Source organism: Stegostoma tigrinum, chromosome 28, assembly GCF_030684315.1.
Source record: "Stegostoma tigrinum isolate sSteTig4 chromosome 28, sSteTig4.hap1, whole genome shotgun sequence".
Lineage (NCBI taxonomy): Eukaryota > Metazoa > Chordata > Chondrichthyes > Orectolobiformes > Stegostomatidae > Stegostoma > Stegostoma tigrinum.
The window spans coordinates 29,552,961-29,574,114 of record NC_081381.1 but is presented as its reverse complement, the minus strand read 5'-3'; the positions used below and the strand labels follow the sequence as shown (position 1 = coordinate 29,574,114).

The 21,154-nt window shown below is 41.7% G+C and overlaps 1 protein-coding gene across 2 annotated transcripts in view; it reads left to right on the top strand.

Moving 5' to 3' along the window:
• The first annotated feature begins 5,573 nt into the window (after positions 1 to 5,573).
• The window catches only part of sdf4 (stromal cell derived factor 4), a 61,818-nt gene continuing 46,237 nt past the window's right edge, over positions 5,574 to 21,154 (top strand). For both annotated transcript variants that reach the window (XR_007250483.2, XM_048561345.2), the window contains exon 1: positions 5,574 to 6,169. Coding sequence is in view for 1 of the 2 variants with exons in the window: in XM_048561345.2 (XP_048417302.1) it covers positions 5,859 to 6,169 (311 nt within the window). In the remaining variant the exon portion in view is untranslated. The remainder of the gene's footprint in view (positions 6,170 to 21,154) is intronic.

Genomic DNA, 21,154 nt, shown 5'->3' with positions numbered 1-21,154 from the left:
CTGCACACAGTCTTTTTTTAACTTCCAACAAAGCAATAGCACAAACCTGTCCTTCCCATATGTGCCTTTCTTGATTAACCTATCATCTCTAAAGCCCCAAATTAACAAGGCTGCACTCTTAATCTGAATCCTTGCAAGTGTGGGCAGGTCAGTGTGTTGGGTTTTTTTTCAATCACGTTTTGCTGTAAAATTGGTGTGGTTTTCAAGGCACTGCTGGTGACTCAAGCCTGACTAAATCCATCTAAAAATGTCTACATTAGTCTCATTCAATGTTTTCCTTCAATGAAGCTTCAGTTTATGTATATGGAATGAATACAGGCATGTGGGTGGTCAGACCTGCAAGAGTTAGCCTTATGAAGGAAAGTGTTTCTCATTTGTGAAAAGTTACAAATTTTTGTTTTAAACTTAATACTCCAATGAAAATAATTTTCTCAAAATATTCCTAATATGTTGAACCAAGAGACTATTTCCAACTCTTCAAACACTCTTGCTTCCACCTGTAGCAATCAAGATCTGGAGGATAAATTACTTTGGTGGTTCCGTTGACCCTCCACAGTTTTAAGGAGGAAATGCATACTGAAAAGTACAACAAAGGCAAATATGATTGCACTTGTCCATACCCAGGCCTGCTTTTACTGATATATAGTCTTGCTAAGAAGAATACACATTTTGGTATCTGCTTAGAACATAGAACAATACAGTGCAGAACAGGCCCTTTGGCCCTCAATGTTGCGCCGAACTGTGAACTAATCTAAGCCCCTCCCCCTACACTATCCCATCATTATCCATATGCTTATCTAAGGACTGTTTAAATGCCCCTAATGTGGCTGAGTTAACTACCTTGACAGGCAGGGCGTTCCACGCCCTTACCACTCTGAGTAAAGAACCTGCCTCTGACATCTGTCTTAAATCTATCACCCTTCAATTTGTAGCCATGCCCCCTTGTACAAGCTAAAGTCATCATCCTCGGAAAAAGACTCTCACTGTCCGCCCTATCTAATTCTCTGATCATCTTGTAAGGTCTCTATTAAATCCCCTCTTAGCCTCCTTCTCTAAAATGAGAACTGCTTTTTGTCTCACGCCAGAGATGACATGCAAGAATACCAGTTCAAAGGAAAAGCAATATTTATTTTGTATGTACGGAGAATGTTGATCGTTTGGAATGTAGACTCTGGGGCTAGAAGTGTTAACATAATGCATCCATTAATGCTGATTGCTTTATTTAAATTTTGAACCATACAGATTGACTTTAATTTCTCAGGGTAGCACCCCTGAACAATGAGTGAATGGCTGTTACATTTGAGATGAATCTGCAATTGGACAACATTTGTTGGATAATCCTGAATGGTTATCTGTGCAAGGAATTGCACAATCTAAATTGTCAATTGAACTTGCAGTGTGGCAGAGGTGGGTGTACCAGAAGCTGCTTATATTAAAGCACGGGAGGCTGGAGAGTTTGTGATCACTTTTCCCTTTAGCTGTCATACTGGTTTCAACCATGGATTCACTTGTGCAGAATCACCTAAATTTGCCACACTTTGCTGGATTGATTATGGGAAAATACCTACTAGGTAAGGAGTTTGCAAACTATGATGTGGTTGCAATCCTAATTCATTTGGCTTGCCTCCTTGATATTAAAACATCATTTTATTGCATGCAGTTATTAAAATGTATCCCATGGTGACCATGCAGGTGAGAAGCCCAAATAAATTCACTTCTGTTCCCCATCATTTTTATTTGGTTATCAATGACTTATCTTCCACAAATTTTTTCCTGTATTGGTTTGGAGAAATAGAACTTCTCCATCTATCCTGTATAATCAATGAGAGATTGATGCTACGATACCAGTTGATGTTACAAGTAAACAAGTCATATCTCTGACAGAACCCTGGCTTGGTGGATCATGCTGTGATTTGTTTTTGTTTTCATGAAGTGGTCCCTTGCTGAACATAGGCACACAATGCTGCAGATTTTTACTTTAACGATGAAAAGAAGTTTATTAGTCAAAGAAATGAGCATAAAACAGGATAAACTAAACCATCTGTTATAATACCAATTCAAAGATTTTTAAACATACAGTGCAAGTATAATCCAACTAGTAATGGCATTGATACAAATAATGGACATTTCCAAGGTTTGAATTACTGTCTACTTATCTGCATTACGCAGCAAATCATCAACCTGCTTGGGTGTGAAAACAACTTCCATAAAATTCTCTGCTTCCAGGAGATTAATATTGAAAATGACACAATTCTAATTTCAATGTTCAGTTTAATCTGCTCTGCTAGATGGCAGATTGAGGAGCACTGCTCCTGAGATTGCAGGCTTATTTCCAGATTTACTTCTAGATTTCTTCAGTTACTTTAAGTACATGAATAAGAAATCTTTGGAGGTATATGGCGTAGTCCTGCTCCTATTTCTTTATGTGCATATTTAAAAAATGGGAGGGAAGCATGTAGAGTCAGAATTTCTTATTAGATGTTTGATGTCACCTGACACTTCATATCACAGACTCCATCTTAGAACAGGCCACTTGAAGTGTGGCACACCAATGAAAGCATACAGCTTTTTGTTACCAAATAACTTGATGTTTGCCCAGATATGGATGTGCCCATGAATGCAATATCTGTATAGTCTGCTGTAACAAACATCTCAGTGATTGTTTCAATAACACATTAGCCCTATGTAGTCTTGTGTTATGAGGGATAACAAACATTGCCATCTCATGTAAAGAAGGCTGAAGGCAAAAAGCCCATCATTAGGATACCCTGTTGCAAATCACTACAATTCAGGACATTTAAGTGGTGAGGTAATTTAGGTAAAAGACAGGTAGTAAAAGGACAGAACAGTGCAATTAGAGTGCCTCCAATGATCAGGTTTGTGATCTGGAAGAAAAATACATTACAACAGCAAATCTAATGGGTTAGTATTAGTCATTTTGGTGTGTCATAGCTGCCTCAACAGGTTAGGTGGTGTGTCAACCCCTGAAATGATCTAAGTATCTACTGTTTTTACAGATGTTGACTCCAGTGCCTTATTTCTGCTAGTGGGGTCGAGGAGGGGACAATGAACCTCCCTTATGAGTTGGGAAAATTGTTATGCCCTTCAACATGTGCATCCCTTCAATCTCTATTTTTTAAAAAATGACTGAACTAATACAGTTACTTTTTGTTCAATATGACAGTGAAAAGTTTTCATTTGTCACCGTTATCTGGCATCATTTTGAATAAATTAGTAAGGATTAAAGTGCAAGCCCAAACAACATCGGAATCACCTGTCTTGGTGCTGGGCCTACCTCCAATGGCGCTGTGATGCCCATCTGCTGCTGCTTCATCACTGCCAGCATGAGACCCAAGCAGTGACAAGGTTGCTGATCCTCAGGTGCAATGTCTCACCCATAAGCCTGCCTCTGGTGATGTAACCACCACCGATTCTGATGCCAGGTCCTGTGCTCACCCTGGAAAGGTAAGGACTCATTCAGGGTCAACACTGGGCCCAATCAATGTCTGCCTGGTACCTATCAAGGTCTGCTTACCTGGCCTGTTCAGGGTCTGCGGTGGGCTCTCGCTGCTAACGCTGACCGAGCTCAGGACTAGAGGTAAGAAAAGATATACGGCGGGGGGGGGGGGGGAGAAAAAGAGAAGAAAAGAAAGAAAAGTGATCGGAGCAATGAGCTCCTGTTCAGGAGCTCTACTCCTGTGCCATCTTCTTCAATTCTGTCAATAACTCAGAATCTGACTCCCATTAAGAGTGATAGAGGTGTATATCACAAACAGACTCTGGTCCAATTCATCTATGCTGACCAGATCCTAAATAAATCTTGTACCATTTTCCAGTATTTTGCCAATATCGTTCTAAACCTTTCCTATTCATATAGCTATCCAGTTGCCTTTTAAATGTTGTAATTGTACCAGCCTCCTCCACTTCCTCTGGCAGCTCATTTTGTACATGCACCACGCTTTGTGTGAAAATGTTGCACCTTGGGTCCCTTTTGAATCTTTCCCCTCTCACCTTATTCCTATGCCCTGTGGAAAAGACCTTGGCTATTTACCTTATCTATACCCCTCATGATTTTACAAATTTCTATAGTATCACACCTCTGCTTCTGACACTCCAGGGAAAATAGTCCTAACCTATTCAGCTTCTCCATGTTGCTCAAACCATCCAATCCTAGCAATGTCCTTGCAAATCTTTATGAACCCTTTCTAGTTTTGCAACATCCTTGCTATTAGCAGGGAGACCAGAATTGCAAAGAGTATTCCCAAAAAAATGGCCGAGCCAATGTCCTGTATAGCTGCAACATGACCTCACAACTTCTATACGCAATGCACTGACCAAAAAAAAGCAAGCATACCAAACACCACCTTCACTATCCGATCTACCTGTGACTCCACTTTCAAGGAACTATGAAGTTGCACTCTTTGTTCAGCAACACTCCCCAGAACCTTACCATTAAGTGTATAAGTCCAGCCCTGATTTGCCTTTCCAAAATGATTCTTTTTAAACTTGCATCATTTTGGGATTATCCCTTATTTCTAATCTGTATGCATGTGTATTGCTTTACTAGTTGTTGGTAATTAATAAATTTGCTCTTTGACTCAAGAAAGCCTAGTTTAGTTTGCACCTTTTGAAGCATGAGTTCATTTGGGTCTGAGAGAAGGGTATTCACCAGGAAAGGGATCCATTTTTAAAGTGACCTTGTTATAACTAAACAATGGAAAAGTGGATGCAGGTGAATAAAGGGAGCCAGTTCATCTCATCTCACGTCACCCAGACGCTCAACAATTCGGGGCATGCTATCTGGAACCATAACAAATTAAGGAATCCCACGAGCAATGGGAGCATCAGCCACACACCAGTCAGACATGGGAACTATATTGCCGTTCTTACCCTGTGCTGTGTTAAAATTCCGCAAGTCACTAACAGCATTGAGTGTGATCTTAACAACCCTCGGAGTTTCTAAAGAACACTGCTGGCCACCACTTTGTCCAAGAGTGAAGGGATAGGCAATAAAATGTTCCTCTAAAATAATGCAAAAAAAAGGGGGAATCCGGAGATCTGAAACAAAAACAGAAATTGCTGGAAAAAACTCAACCAGTCTGGCAGTATCTGTAGAGAGAAAGCAAAGTTAACATTTTGAGTCTAGTCATTCTACCATACCCTAGCCAGCGACATTCCACATCCCACGAATAAGTGAGTTAAAATACTTGGAGGGTTTTAGCACTAAGGGCGATAAATGAAGCGAACTCTTGTTGGTGCAGTGATAATGGGAACTGCAGATGCTGGAGAATCCAAGATAACAAAGTGTGAAGCTGGATGAACACAGCAGGCCAAGCAGTATCTAGGGAGCACAAAAGCTGACGTTTCGGGCCTAGACCCTTCATCCTCCGTCTAGGCCCGAAACGTCAGCTTTTGCGCTCCCTAGATGCTGCTGGGCCTGCTGTGTTCATCCAGCTTCGCTGATATCTTGTTGGTGCATCCTCCTCCAACCGAAGTGTGGCATAGATGCAAGCGTGTAAAGTCAGTCCTCCAGGCTAGGGGGAGTCGGAGAGGGCATTGTCGATCGGGACCAGTGCTTCCTCCTTCTTGGGCTGGAGCCGGGTTTTTTTTGTGGCTTGCGGATTGCAGGTTCGATGCTCCGCTGCCGTGAGTGAGGTCCATTGTGGTTTCCGGCTGTAGAGAACGCCGTAACAGCCTCTCACGGTAGCCCCTTCTCCACCCCGGTGGGTGACAGGAAGATATCACCTCCCGGCTGTAGGGGAAGGTGAGGAGGGGGATGTGACAGGCACCCGAGGCTGACGCAGTCGGTGGATCAGCGCGGGGAGGGTTTTGGGTTTTCGGGCCCGGTGGCTCGGACCATGGCCTCGGGGAAGTCGGTGCTGTGCGGCGTCGCCAGCCTTTACCTGAGCGGCTTCTGTATCTTTCTGATGGTCGATGTCTACGCTCGGCCGACCAACAACTCAGCCGTCAAGCGGGAGAAGTCGGGCGCCAAGCTGGACGACAACGAGATCCAGCCCCCGAACCACCTGAGCGGGCTTAAACTGGAGAAGGGGGGTGTCCTGAACAAGGATTTCCACCAGGAGGTCTTCCTGGGCAAGGAGATGGATGAGTTTGAGGCGGACTCCGAGCCCGTCAGAAACCGAAAGAAGCTCATTGCCATTTTTGAAAAGTGAGTACTGTCGTCAGCATTTTCTCGGATGGGAGACAGGGCAGGATTTATACACTCAATAGTAAGGTCCTGGGGAGTTGTTAGTCAACAAAGAGACCTTGGAGTGCAGGTTCGTAGTTCCTTGAATGTGAAGTTGCAGGTAGACAGAATAGTGTTCGCAGTTTGGGGCTGGGCCCAGATCTTTTAAAATGACAGTCATTCAGAAAATCTAGTCTCAGTGCTTAATCCTACCCTAGTTGATAATGTTCTAAAACCAGGATAAGTTTTTGTTTAGTAATTGAGTGTGGCTGGTATTTATGCTTGGCACTGATTTCTTGAACCAAGATTAGGAAAGTCACTTGAGAATGTGACACTTATTATTCTTGAATGCACGATTCTAGTATTTGCTTTTTTAAAAAATTCCACCGTGGCTTTTGTTCACGTCTAACACCACACCCTTGGAAATGTGAGCACTTATGATTATGGTATCATCACTCTCAATTTTAAGTGCTCTGTGGTAGTTGCACCTTCAGTTGCCTAGGCCCAAAGTTTTTGTAAACCCTTTCATACACCTGTCTGTCTCTCTGTCTGTCTCTCTGTCTGTCTCTCTGTCTGTCTCTCTGTCTGTCTCTCTGTCTGTCTCTCTGTCTGTCTCTCTGTCTGTCTCTCTGTCTGTCTGTCTCTCTGTCTGTCTCTCTCTGTCCGATGTCCTCAAAACGTTCCTTTTTTGGGTCCTTTAACAAAATCTACTTTTTTGTGCTTTGGTGTAATACTTTTGTTTCAGAACATTCTAAGATGCTTTGCAGAAACATTATATCAGGTTAAAGGTGCTACATAAATATGTTGTTGCTCAATATGCTGAGAATTTCGAGTTAAGTGTCCTCTAGTTTTTTAAACTTGTTCCTAATCTCGATGTGGATCACATTCTGTCTGTACTGTTTACACTGTGTTAATAATTGTACGGTTATCACTACAGCATTTAGTGAGTATATGATGAGCATGAGGTTAGTACATAGAAACAATTTTGTTGTTTTATACATCGTGCAGTTAAGAGTTATACAGTGGCATTCCAAATGGCCTTTGAGTAGATGGTGATGATGTCCCTTTTTGTTGTTGTTGTGCAGTGCCTGTTCGCTTTATTTTGATAACCTTCAATCCTTTGTTTGCACAGCCATGCAAGTTAAACCTAAAGGAGTTGACTTGTGCACAATTTATTTGACTTCTGCATTGCTACACGGTTGTGCATCCCAGAGAGAGCATTGGTGGTGAGCTGTCACTTGAACTGCTACGATGTGTTGATATTCTCCAGTCCTCAAAGGAATTCTTGTATTTTAGTGACAGTAAAGTTCCAAAGCAGAATGATGGGTGACTTGGTGGGAAGCTTTGGAGCTGGTGGTGATTCCATGTATCTGCTGCCCTTGTTCTTGACATGATGCTAGGGACAGATTTGGTAGATACTGTCAAAGGAGCATTGGTAAGAAGTTGTAATTAATGCTGCATCATTATAGAAAATACTCCCTCAAGCCAGAGTGCTGCCGGAGGAATGAATTAAGTTGATGAATGAGGTGATGGGCTACTTCTTATTCTAGGAGTGTTAACCACCTTGATTGTTGTTGCTGCCCTCATTCAGGCAAGTGGGAGGGATTTAACACACTCTTGACTTGTGCCTTGCCGATGGTGGATAGACTCTGGGGAGTTGAGAGGTGAGTTACTCAGCAAATAATTCCCAGATCTGACATGTTCTTGTATCTACAGATTTAATACAATTGGGTGAGTTAGGTTTTAGTCACTGCTGACTCCCAATACATTGGTGGACGGTTCAACGATAGTAATGCCATTGAAGGTCAAGCAGGGCTAGACACATGCTTATCGTTGCTTGGCACTTGTGTGTCATGCATGTTACTCGCCACTTATCTACCACAGCATGAAGGTTATCCGTATCTTCCTGCATCCAGGCCCATTATCTGAGCTGTTCCAACTGGTGCTGAACATTGTGAAACATTGGTTGAAGCAGCTGGAAATGGACTGTACAATTAAATTACTTTTTAACGCTAAGATAGAGAAACAAAGACTTATTTGAAAACTGGACATTGAGCCAAGGAAGAAAATATTTTGAGGCTGTTACAAAATATTTCTTGGTAGAAGTGAACGTGAGTTTAAAAGAGGCAGGAAGATTTTAGAGAGGGCATGGCCACCACAGATGCATGGAACAAATGAAGGTGTGGAGTCTGGAATCACAGGAATAAGTAATTTGGTATAGGGTTGTTTGGCAGGTAAATGGCTTCACTCTTCTCCATAAAGAACTATGAAAGTGAAAATTTAAGGTGTTGAACAAGCAAGATTCGTATCCGTGAAGGAGTGGACCTTTTGTGTAGGATCTGAAACGCAGCAAGTAATTGATTAATTGAAGTTTATGGAGGTTGGAAGGTAGGAGGACACTGTCGCACTGAACATAGAACTAATTGAGCCTGCTTCAGAGTAATACTCTGCTTGACATTTGAGAACATGGGGTGATTGCAATGTTAAACTTAGAGAAACTTGTAATAAACCAACCTATTGGACTTCATTTTTGTGATTTAAGCAGTTTGATTAGTTTGAGTTTTTTTTTATTTTTGAGGCTCTTGCTGTCTGTTATTCTCTCCAGACTGTAAACTGATCAAATTATATAAAAACGAGTGGGTTGTCCATTCCCAATTTCTTTTTGCACAACTTGATATCAATTTTTATTTCCTTGCACTTTCTATGGAGCATCTTGGGATGCATTGTAACTTTAAAAATGCTATCTATTGTTGTTGGAACTGGTGCTACTAAATTTGATTTTTCTGTCAGCTTGGCAGCTGCAAAGAGCCAGCTCCTTGTACATTCAAGTAGACATATTCTGCAAGCCAATGCAAGGAAATAACTTCCTTCCAGACTGCTTCTCTTATCTTGAACACTTGTGCCTTTTTTTAAAATCTATGTTCATTCTGAAGGAATAGTCTTACCCCTGGCAGTGTTGTGGCACGTTGGGAAGCATTCCTGCGTCTGAACCAGAATCACTGACTTCAAATCCCACTCAGACTCGTTGTCGACATTGATTAACAGCCTGATAAACTTTCCAACACTTTCTACCATTCCCCAACAATTACAAACAAACTGTATCCTTTTACTGCCTTTTTATATCAGCGGTCTTAGTGTTTTGAATCTTCATTACAACTTGGCACAAATTAATCAAACTCTTTATCTACAGCTTTCTTCATTGTCTCCTTTCAAAAACACATGCCTTGTAGGAATGGCACTGTGCCAGTCTGGAGTTTGTGGACAAGCATTTCTGCAGGAATTGTCTTTGCTTTAAGTCACTTTTGCTTATTGAGATTAGAGTGCAAATTACACACTGATATGAAAAGATAGGAGCAAGTAAAAGGCTGGGTAGTTTTCTGCAGCATAGATCTGCACCTATAGGAGAAGAGATGGTGAATTTGTGGAAATGTCACTGGACCAGAAATTCAGGGGCCCAGGCTAAATAAGTTAAAATCTGAGTGTGGCAATTAATATATTTGGAAATTCAAAAAAAAAGAGGCAAGTCTCAGTAATGGTAACCATTGTATGTCTTTTTGCAACAATGTCCTTTAGAAAAGGAAATATGCGACCTTTACCTGGTCTAGCCTGCATGCAACTCAAGATCCGTGTCAATATTGTTCACTCGCACTTTCTGAAGTGGCCTAGCAACTAAAGGTGGGTAACAAATGTACCCCATGCAAACCTTGATTGCCAATTCAGAAGCCAATCTAGTCTGTGAAGAGAAAGCATCATAAAATTTCTTGTGTGGAGGTACCAGAAAGCCTCATCCCCAAGAGAACATCAGTGTGCAGGTAGCCTTGTATCAACAGCAAAGAACTAAAAGGAGTTGAAAAGAAGAGGTGGGGGCAGCAACTCATCAAGCCTTATGGTCTGGATTGGTCTTATTGAACTGCTTCCTTTAATAATTTTTCTGTTTCCACACTTATAATCTATGTTTTCTCATCTTTGTTTGTGATGGGGTTAAGTTCGAATTGTAGCTATTCCTATTTCCTAATTACCATTGGTTGAAGACTATTTATTCTGTGTAGAACAGTTATTTTCTTAAGTACAGAAACCTGATTTTGTTTTCTTAAACTTTGAGTTTATGTGGGTTAAATAAGTCTCTTGTGATGTCTTGGAAATAGTGGGGCTCGATTTCCAGTGCATCACTCCAGTGAGTTGTGACAGAGTTGGTGCCCATGTCAATTCAGGAGCACTGAGATGGGGAAGAACCCAAAAAAGGAAGTTATTTCAAAATTGAACAGACCGCAGGAAGGCAGTTTCGAGATCTGAGCCACGTACTAACTTGAAGGCGAAATGTTTAGCAGGGCTTTGGATGAAACAGCAAGAATGTGAGATTTGCTGTTTTGAAGGGTTAGTTCAGGCAGGACATGCCAAATGGTTTCCTTCTGTGCTGTATATTAAATGATTTTGTTTTGTCATAAAAAAAACACTTTAACACTTTCTTTCAATATTCATAAAACATCAGGTTGAAGATAGTGATTGAAAGAAATAGTACAAACTTTCTCTTGCTTAACACTGTCAAAACAGGAGATGACATTTTTAGTTTCTGCTTCTGTTTTAAGGCTGTAACTCATTCCACCTCTGAAGTTTTTTTTATTTTCACATTCTGACTTCTACCCCACACCCTTTCCACATCCTTCACAGCCATAAAATTATTTTAAAATTTGCAAGTCATGTCCTCACTTGCCTTGCCATCATTCAACTGCTCTAAATTCCAGTGGTTCATGTGTTGTAGGGAGTTGACTCAAATCTTCGTTGGATTTTCACATACTTGTCTGCTTTCTGCACCCTTCCGATGTAGTTTCTTGCTGAAGTTAGCCTTTTTTTGGACTCTTGAGTGGCACTTCATTCAGCCATATGCTCCCACCTTCTCCATCCTGTCTGCTTTTGGGAAAAATACCTAAAACACTTATTTCTTTTTGTTTTTTTTCTTTAATTGTCATTCAGTTCCCTCTGCACAGTTTTAAATTTTTATGCTTCACATTTAACATTCATTTCGTTCTTTTGAGAGGTATCCCTGTTTAAGAAATACCCTTCAATTGCAAATTGTTGTCTTTCTTTGATTAAAATACTTTTTTTTCTAAACCTGTTCAGATTTGCTATCTCCCACCTCTGGAATAGGTGGGACTTGAACCTGGGCTTCTAGTGCATGGGTAGGAGCACTGCCACTCTGCCACAAGAGGGCCCGATGAATACTGAAATGGAAGGAATATGCTTATTTTGCTACCCAGGATTGAAGCAGGAACCTTTAGATCTTCAGTTTAATGCTGTCCTATCTGAGCTATTTTGGCTGGAATAACAGGATTGCATCAGCTCCAGATCTCTCTCAACATTTATTGTCTATTGATACTGACAAATTGCAGAGCATGCTGTTTAAGTACTTATTCCTTGTGTTCGTTTGTCTGTTAAATGGTTTTGAAATATTGCAGATGAAAATAGTGATTAATATTGATAATTAAAAGGATAGTTGAAATCTCAGCTTTGTTTAAGTGAGCAGTACCTATTTAGTAGCATAACTGCCTATGGCAGTGTCAGAGAGAGTCGGAGTAATACAATATTGGCCAAACTGGTCCATGTTGACCATAGTGCCCATTCAGCTAGTTCCAATTGCCCACATTTAGTCCATATTTCGCTAAACCCTTTTTATCCATGTACCTATCCAAATGTTTTTTAAATGTTGCTGTTGTACTTACCTCAGCCACTTTCTCCGACAGCCCATTCCATATATGCACCACTGAAGGAGTTGCCCCTTGGGTCCTTCTTAAATACGTCACCTCTCACCTTAAATCTATGCCCACTAGTTTTCAGTTCCCCAGCCTTGGGAAAAGACAATATGCATTCATCCTATCTGTGTCCCTCATGATTTTATACACTCCAATAAGGTCACCCTACATTCTGTGTTTCAAGGAATAAAGTCCTATCCTGGCCAACCTCTCCCTCTAACTCAGGCATACTACTCCTGGCAACGTCCGCGTAAGTGTTTGTGCACTTAACAATGTCTTTCCTATAACGGTGACCAAAACTGTACACAGTACACTGAAGATAAATGTATTCATGCATTAAATCAAAACAAGAGTTAAATTTCATCTACTTAAGCATTTTTAACCAATATTAGTCAATGACTGTAGGTGAGTAGCTCCTTTTCTAAATATTCAGCAATGTTAGGATATAACGTAAAAGAATAGAACATAGAACATAGAACATAGAACAGTACAGCACAGAACAGGCCCTTCAGCCCACAATGTTGTGCCGACCATTGATCCTCATGGATGCACCCTCAAATTTCTGTGACCATATGCATGTCCAGCAGTCTCTTAAATGACCCCAATGACCTTGCTTCCACAACTGCTGCTGGCAACGCATTCCATGCTCTCACAACTCTCTGCGTAAAGAACCTGCCTCTGACATCCCCTCTATACTTTCCACCAACCAGCTTAAAACTATGACCCCTCGTGCTAGCCATTTCTGCCCTGGGAAATAGTCTCTGGCTATCGACTCTATCTATGCCTCTCATTATCTTGTATACCTCAATTAGGTCCCCTCTCCTCCTCCTTTTCTCCAATGAAAAGAGACCGAGCTCAGTCAACCTCTCTTCATAAGATAAGCCCTCCAGTCCAGGCAGCATCCTGGTAAACCTCCTCTGAACCCTCTCCAAAGCATCCACATCTTTCCTATAATAGGGCGCCCAGAACTGGACGCAGTATTCCAAGTGCGGTCTAACCAAAGTTTTATAGAGCTGCAACAAGATCTCACGACTCTTAAACTCAATCCCCCTGTTAATGAAAGCCAAAACACCATATGCTTTCTTAACAACCCTGTCCACTTGGGTGGCCATTTTAAGGGATCTATGTATCTGCACACCAAGATCCCTCTGTTCCTCCACGCTGCCAAGAATCCTATCCTTAATCCTGTACTCAGCTTTCAAATTCGACCTTCCAAAATGCATCACCTCGCATTTATCCAGGTTGAACTCCATCTGCCACCTCTCAGCCCATCTCTGCATCCTGTCAATGTCCCGCTGCAGCCTACAACAGCCCTCTACACTGTCAACGACACCTCCGACCTTTGTGTCGTCTGCAAACTTGCTGACCCATCCTTCAATTCCCTCGTCCAAGTCATTAATAAAAATTACAAACAGTAGAGGCCCAAGGACAGAGCCCTGTGGAACCCCACTCACCACTGACTTCCAGGCAGAATATTTTCCTTCTACTACCACTCGCTGTCTTCTGTTGGCCAGCCAATTCCGTATCCAAGCAGCTAAGTTCCCCTGTATCCCATTCCTCCTGACCTTCTGAATGAGCCTTCCATGGGGAACCTTATCAAATGCCTTACTGAAGTCCATATACACCACATCCACAGCTTGACCCTCATCAACCTTACTAGTCACATCCTCAAAAAACTCGATAAGGTTTGTAAGGCATGACCTACCCCTCACAAAGCCGTGTTGACTGTATTTGATCAAGCCATGCTCTTCCAGATGGTCATAAATCTTATCCCTCAGAATCCTTTCTAACACCTTGCAGACGACAGACGTGAGACTTACCGGTCTATAATTGCCGGGGATTTCCCTATTTCCTTTCTTGAAGAGAGGAATTACATTTGCCTCTCTCCAGTCCTCAGGTACGACTCCAGTGGAGAGCGAGGATGCAAAGATCTTCGCAAGTGGCGAAGCAATTGCATTTCTCGCTTCCCAAAGCAGCCGAGGACAAATCTGATCCGGGCCTGGCGACTTGTCAATCTTAATGTTTGACAAAATTTTCAGTACATCAGCTTCCTCTATCTCTATCCATTCCAGCATGCACACCTGCTCTTCAAAGGTTTCATTCACTACACAGGTCGTTTCTTTCGTAAAGACAGAAGCAAAAAACTCATTTAGGGCTTCCCCTACCTCCTCAGGCTCCACACACAAGTTCCCTATGCTATCCCTGATCGGCCCTACTCTTTCTTTGACCATTCTCTTATTCCTCACGTAAGTGTAAAATGCCTTTGTGTTTTCCCGGATTCCTTCTGCCAAGCCTTTCTCGTGCCCCCTCCTGGCTCTCCTCAGACCATTTTTGAGCTCCTTCCTTGCCTGCATGTAATCCTCTCTAGCTGAACTTGACCCTAGCTTCCTCCACCTTATGTAAGCTACCTTCTTCCTTTTCACTAGAAGCTCCACCGCTCTCGTCATCCAAGGTTCCTTTATCTTACCCCGTCTTGCCTGTCTCAGAGGGACATATTTACTCATCACTCCCAACAACTGTTCCTTAAACAATCTCCACATGTCTATACTTCCCTTACCATGGAACAACTGCTCCCAGTCCATGCTTCCTAACTCGTGTCTAATCGCATCATAGTTTCCTCTTCCCCAATTAAATATCCTCCCATTCTGCCTAATCCTCTCCTTCTCCATAGCTATGTAGAATGAGAGAGTGTTATGGTCACTATCACCAAAATGCTCTCCCACCACAAGATCTGATACCTGCCCTGGCTCGTTTCCGAGCACCAAGTCTAGAATGGCCTCTCCCCTCGTCGGCCTGTCAACGTACTGCGTTAGGAAACCCTCCTGAACACACCTTACAAAAACAGCTCCATTCAAATCTTCTGCTCGAAGGAGGTTCCAATCAATATTAGGAAAGTTAAAGTCACCCATTACAACAACCCTACTGCGTCCACACTTTTCCAAAATCTGTCGACCTATGCTTTCTACAATCTCCCTGCTGCTATTGGGGGGCCTGTAGTAAACCCCTAACGAGGTGACTACTCCCTTGCTGCTCCTAATTTCCACCCATACTGACTCAGTAGGCAGATCTTCCTCGACAATGGAAGCTTCTGCAGCTGTGATACCCTCTCTGATTAGTAGTGCTACACCCCCTCCTCTTTTTCCCCCCTCCCTATTCTTTTTAAATGTTCTAAACCCTGGAATATCCAGCAACCATTCCAGCCCATGAGAAACCCATGTCTCTGTTATGGCCACAACATCATAGCACCAGGTACTGATCCATGCTCTAAGTTCATCACTTTTATTCCTGATACTCCTTGCATTAAAGCAAACACACTTTAACCGATCCCTTGGTTCCTTCCCAGGAAAATCCTTCCCACTAGCTGGTCTACCTCTTGCTACTGCCTCACCTGCATCAACGCTCACCTCTGGTATACAGCTCAGGTTCCCACCCCCCTGCCATACTAGTTTAAACCCTCTCGAACTACTCGAGCAAACCTTCCACCCAGGACATTGGTCCCCTTCCAGTTCAGATGCAACCCGTCCTTCTTGTACAGGTCCCACCTTCCCCAGAAGGCATCCCAATTATCAACATATCTGAAACCCTCCCTCCTACACCAGCTGCGTAGCCACGTGTTCAGCTGCGCCCGCTCCCTGTTCCTCACCTCGCTATCTCGTGGCACCGGTAGTAAACCAGAGAACACTACTCTGTTCGTCCTGCTCTGCAGCTTCCATCCTAACTCCCTGAAATCACTTTTTATATCCTCAAACCTATTTCTGGCTATATCATTTGTGCCAATATGTAACACGATTTCTGGCTGTTCACCCTCCCCTTTCAGAACTTTATACACCCGATCGGATGTTGAGGAATTTTCAGCTGAAGCCATATTTTCTTTTCAAGAGCTGGGTCTTGTGAAAGATAAACAAGGTTATTGAAATTTTTAAATCAGATGTCAATCTAAATGGTTGTAGCAAAAAACGTACACAGTATCTTCATATTTAGCAGCTTCTCTCTGAATTTGGGATAGTTTACGTGTGTAGGTAGAATCCCATACAGTGCAAAAGAGGCCATTTGGTCCCTTTAAATCAGCACCACATGTCCGAAGAGCATCCCACCCAGACCGAGCCCCCATCCCGTTTCTGTAACCCTCATGGGATTTTTAACCATAGCTAACCCACACATCCCTGCATACGGGGTAATTTTTAAGAGTGGCCATTCCACCTAACCTGTGTGTCTTTGGACCATGGGAGGAAAACTGAGCACCCAGAGAAAACCCATGCAGACACTGAATGTGTAAACTGTGCACAGACAGTTGCCCATGGCTGGATTCATACCTGGTTTCCTGGCGCTGTGAAGCACCAGTACTAACCACTGTGCTGCCCTAATGTTTGCAACAGGATTGAACCTGCAACTTGCTGCTTGCATCATGATTAACACTGAAGTTAGATGTTTTATCTGTTCAGCCATGCTACATTTGGGCAACCAAAACAAAGTTGCTGGGAAAGCTCAGCAGATCTGGCAGCATCTGCAGGGGAAAAAAAAAGAGTTAATATTTTGGGTATGGTGACCCTTCCTCAGAACCGGTTTTGTCCCTGACTTGTAGCATCTGCAGTTCTTTTGGTTTTTATTACATACAGGCAAAATACTTTGCACTTGATGGTTTTGTTATGATAATATTGTTGCAAAAGTATTGTTTTAAAAGCACTTTATGAAGTAGAACAGTTTTGTAAAAGGCATAAATCTGGATAAATCTCTGGGAACCGATCAATGGTATTGTGGGATGTTTTGGGACGTCAGGGAGGAAATTGAGAGACCCCTAGCAGAGATACTTATCATCCGAAGCTGGAGGGTGACTAATATTGTGTCTTTATTTAAGAAAGTTCCAAGGCTTTGCTCTGCAGTCTATCGGCCAATGAGTCTGACATCAATGGTGGGTAACTTGGGGATTTTGAGAGACTGGATTAACTTGCGTTTGAAAAGGCAAGGGCTGTTTAGGGATAGTCAGCATGGCTTTGTGCGTGGGAACTTGTGTCTCAAACTTGAGTTTTTTGAAGAGGTAATAGATGAAGCCAGAGCGGTAAACATCATCTACGTGCATTTTCTTAAAGCCTTTGACAAGGTTCCGCATAGTAGACTAGTTAGTAACGTTAGATCATATGGGATTCATGGAGACCTTACCAATTGGATACAAAATTGGCTTAACAGTATAAGACAGGTGGTGGTGGTGGTGGGCTGTTTTTCAGACTGTTGGCCTGTGACCAGCAGTGTTCCACAGGGATCGGTGCTGGGTCCACTTTTTTTTGTTTTTTGAGATTTTGCATTTTGTTAAGACGAACAAGGGCGGGACTTATACGGCTAATGGTAGGGCCTGGGGAATGTTGTCAAATAGAGACTTCGGGGTTCAGGTACATAATTCATTGAAAGTTGTGTCACAGTTTAACAGAATGGTGAAGAAAGCGTGTGGTATGCTTCCCTTCATTGCTCAGGATTTGGAATGTCCTGTTGCAGTTGTACAGAAAGTGGCCTCCCCAACATTTGGAGTACTGTGTACAGTTCTGGTTGCCAGGACTAAAAGATTATTAAATTGGAGAGAGTGCAGAAAAGATTTATAAGGATGCTTCTGGGAATGGAGTGTTTGAGTTTTGAAGAGAGGCTGGATAACCTGGAACTTCTTTCCACTAGAGCACAAGTTGTGGAGTGACTTTTACATTTGCTATATAAAATCACGAGGGGCATAAATGATTGGCTAAGATCTTTCCCTAGGGGTTGCAGAATTGAAAACTAGACAGGTTTAAGATCAGGAGAAAGATTTAAAAGGAACCTGAAGGGCAAACTTTTCACACCGGTTAGTTCATATATGGAATCAAGTGCCAGAGGAAGAAGTAGATGCATTTGGACAGGTAGATGAATAGGAAAGGTTTAGAAGGATATGGGCCAAATGCAGGCGAGTGAGACAAGTTTAGTTTGGGAATCTTGGTCAGCATGGACAAGCTGGACCGAAGGGTCTGTTTCATTGTGAATGATTCTATGACCAGTCAGGAGAGGAAGTAGACTATTCAGCACCTTTTTAGCCTACTCTGCAATGACAGTGACTTGTTTTGTCTATCAAGTGTTTACTGCTCTAGTTCAGTTGTGGTTATGTATGTAAGAGATTTTAAACCTGATCACATGATTTCTCAATAGCGTGAGGACCAAGTATCTAGGTGTGGGCCTGAAGGTGTTGTAGCAGGTGATTAGTATCTGTTGTAGCAGGTGATTAGTATCAGCCACACTGCGGGACTTGGACACCATGCATGAAAATATGAAACATCAGGTATTTGTACACTTGACCTTGGAATATTATGGAAGGGTGAGGAGAAATCATTGAAGCTGTGGGCAACCAACTGTCTCTCCATTAATGAAAAATTTGGTGTTGGTAGGGACAAATTAGTATTTTATTTTTGATGTATGATAGTCTGCACTCAAACATTTCAAGGGTGATAATTCTTTAGAAATATCTTCTATCTGTGAAGCATCAGTTGTTGTTTGTTTTGCAATCAGTGCAACCTGTTTACCTCTGCCAGATAGGTTAGACAAATGAGTGAATTTTAATGATTTTTATACCAAATCCAATGTGCCAAGTAGAAATGAATTTGTTTTTGGCAATGATCTGGATACTGAACTCAACAGTCAGTTAACACTTGGGGATGATATGATTTTGAGGTTTTATTATTTTTTAAGAAAGTTTGGACTGTTTTAAGATGTTGCAGCTTCTGTGGTAGACGTTACTGAAGTTCTCAAACTGTGAACAGAGTTTTCAGTGCAGGTTAATTGGAAGAATCTTTGCCTGAAGATGAGACTCTGAAACTTGGATACAGGCTCATGATGGCTTCTCGGTGCAGGTTAGCACAACAAAAATGGCCTCTAGCCTGGGAACTGTAAATTCTGCTTGAGTTGCAGAAATAATGCAGTAATGATAAGATAATGCAGTACTAACTGTTGTAACTGACCTTCGGTTGCAAATGTTGTGGCGCTCTGTGGTGAGATAAAAAGTAACCCGTTGTGACATAAGTTGCTTACCAGTTAATATTATTGGATTAAGTAATTGTCAATGAAGCAATATCATGTATTGATTGGTAATTGTTTGAATGTATTATGCGATCATGCCATGTACCCTGCTTTAAGAAAAGTATAAAAATGTCGTTATTAAGTTGTGTGTGCAGCTCCTCCGAGGAATGCGGAAGTGCTCAACTCCTGTGTTTTCCGGATGATCTGTAACTGGCCATATGAAGAAGTAGAGTAAAGTTTTAAACAGCCAGACCGATTGAGAGTGCTCATTGACCGATCGCGGAATCGAGAGACCCCGCCAGGGGTCTGGATTTTCAAAGCCACTTCAGGAAGGTGGAACCTTTCAATAAAACCTTTTTTATTTTGAGCTTTGTTGTTATAGAGCAGGAACCAAGCAGGCAAAAGCCTCAAAGATATTTGTCATTGTAGTAGGGTAATGTTGAGATGTGGCTGTAATACCTGGTTTGTTTATGTGATCAAGGAGTTTCAGGGCCAAAGACATTACCAGACATTCACTGAGGTCTTTCCAGAGAGAGTGATTGTAATTGTAGTGTTAAGTTCACTAGCTTAGTAGAGCTCTGGATTTTGTTGAGTACTTTCCTGTTACAAATTATTATAAGGTTTACAATTGGACTGTCAAGATAATGCCAGCTTTTTATCTCTTTCCAACTTGTTGCCATTCATGTAGCTTTTGTAGGAGATTGTCTTTCTGTATTCTATTCTCTTGTAAACAAATTTAGGTGTTAAATGATGAAAACAACTGCAGCTTCCTTTCCCTAATGACAGTTGTCCTCTCATTGTGTTGCTGTTCTCTCAGCTCCTAGGAACTTGCATTTTAGGTGCAGGAGTAGGCCACTTGGGGTCCTCAAGTATCTTTGCATTCAACAGAATCATAGCTGATCTGATTTGTTATGGACCAGACCAGACCCCCTCAAAATATTTTTAAAAGGTAGCCTAGACCCCACTTTTTTCTCGTTTTAAAGGTGATGTCAAGAGCCATGTTCCAGATGTGATGTTACTAGTCAACCTAATTGACATTGAGTGAAACACTACACAATTTATTTAAACACTATCGCTAAAATACAAACAAAGAGGAATTTCCGATAACTTAGTTGAATTACAGGCACAGTACCCATTAATAATTGACTGTTCCAATAGTTACATCCCAAGACAAATTCAGACACACATTCTTGCATGCAGTTCTCCAAGCCAGGAAGGAAAATTATGAAATTTCAGAGATAATGGTGGCTAGGAATCATTCACTAAAACTTGCAACTCTTTTGAGACCACCCCCAACAAAAGGCTTCTGATGCCATTGAAAAATACAAAATCCAGAAATCTGAATCTGAGAGCTGGTCATGCCCATTCAGGATGCTTCCATTGTTCCAACTTTTAAATTAAAAAACCTCGGTCTCCACATATTGTTTACTTAAGTCATCTTCAGTAGCGAGTTCGACACACCTGCCTTACAACTTCTCCCACAAAAAAAGGCAGGGCGAAATAACCTTAAAAGTGACAGCACACTTGTAAATTAATATGCCACATACCTTTTTACCTCTGATAACCTTTCACCCTTTGACAAGAATCCATTCACTTTGGCCTTAAAAATATTCAAGGACTCGCTTCCTTAAAAAGCAGCAAGAGGCAGTGTCTCAAAGACTTGTCATCCTTAAGAGAAAAGAATTCTCCTCATCTGTCATAAATGGGCAAAACTATTTATTTTTCAGCAGTGACCTCTAGTGCTCAATTCTCATAAGAGCAAGCATTTTTTCCAAATCCACCTTCGAATGACCATTCAGGATCTAGTATGTTTTAAGTAGTCACGTCTTACTTTTCTCAACCTTTGTTAGTACAAACTTAGCCTGTGTAACCCTTCAAGCAACCCACCAATGCAGATCTTAGTCTAATAAACCTTCTCTGAGCACTTCCTGCACATTTTAACATTCTTCATTTAAGTGAGGCCAGTACTGTATAATACACTTCAGATGTGGTTTCTCCAGTATAATTGAAGTACAGATTCTACTTTTATTGCAAGAGAAATTGAATATAAACAATAACATTGCTACCTTAATTACTATCAGTACTTGCATCTTAACCTTTTGTGAATAATACTGTAGAACATTTTGGAACACTATCACAGCTCTTTAGGGAGTCAAAGCTCGCTCAGTTCCACATATGACTCTAGTTTGTATGA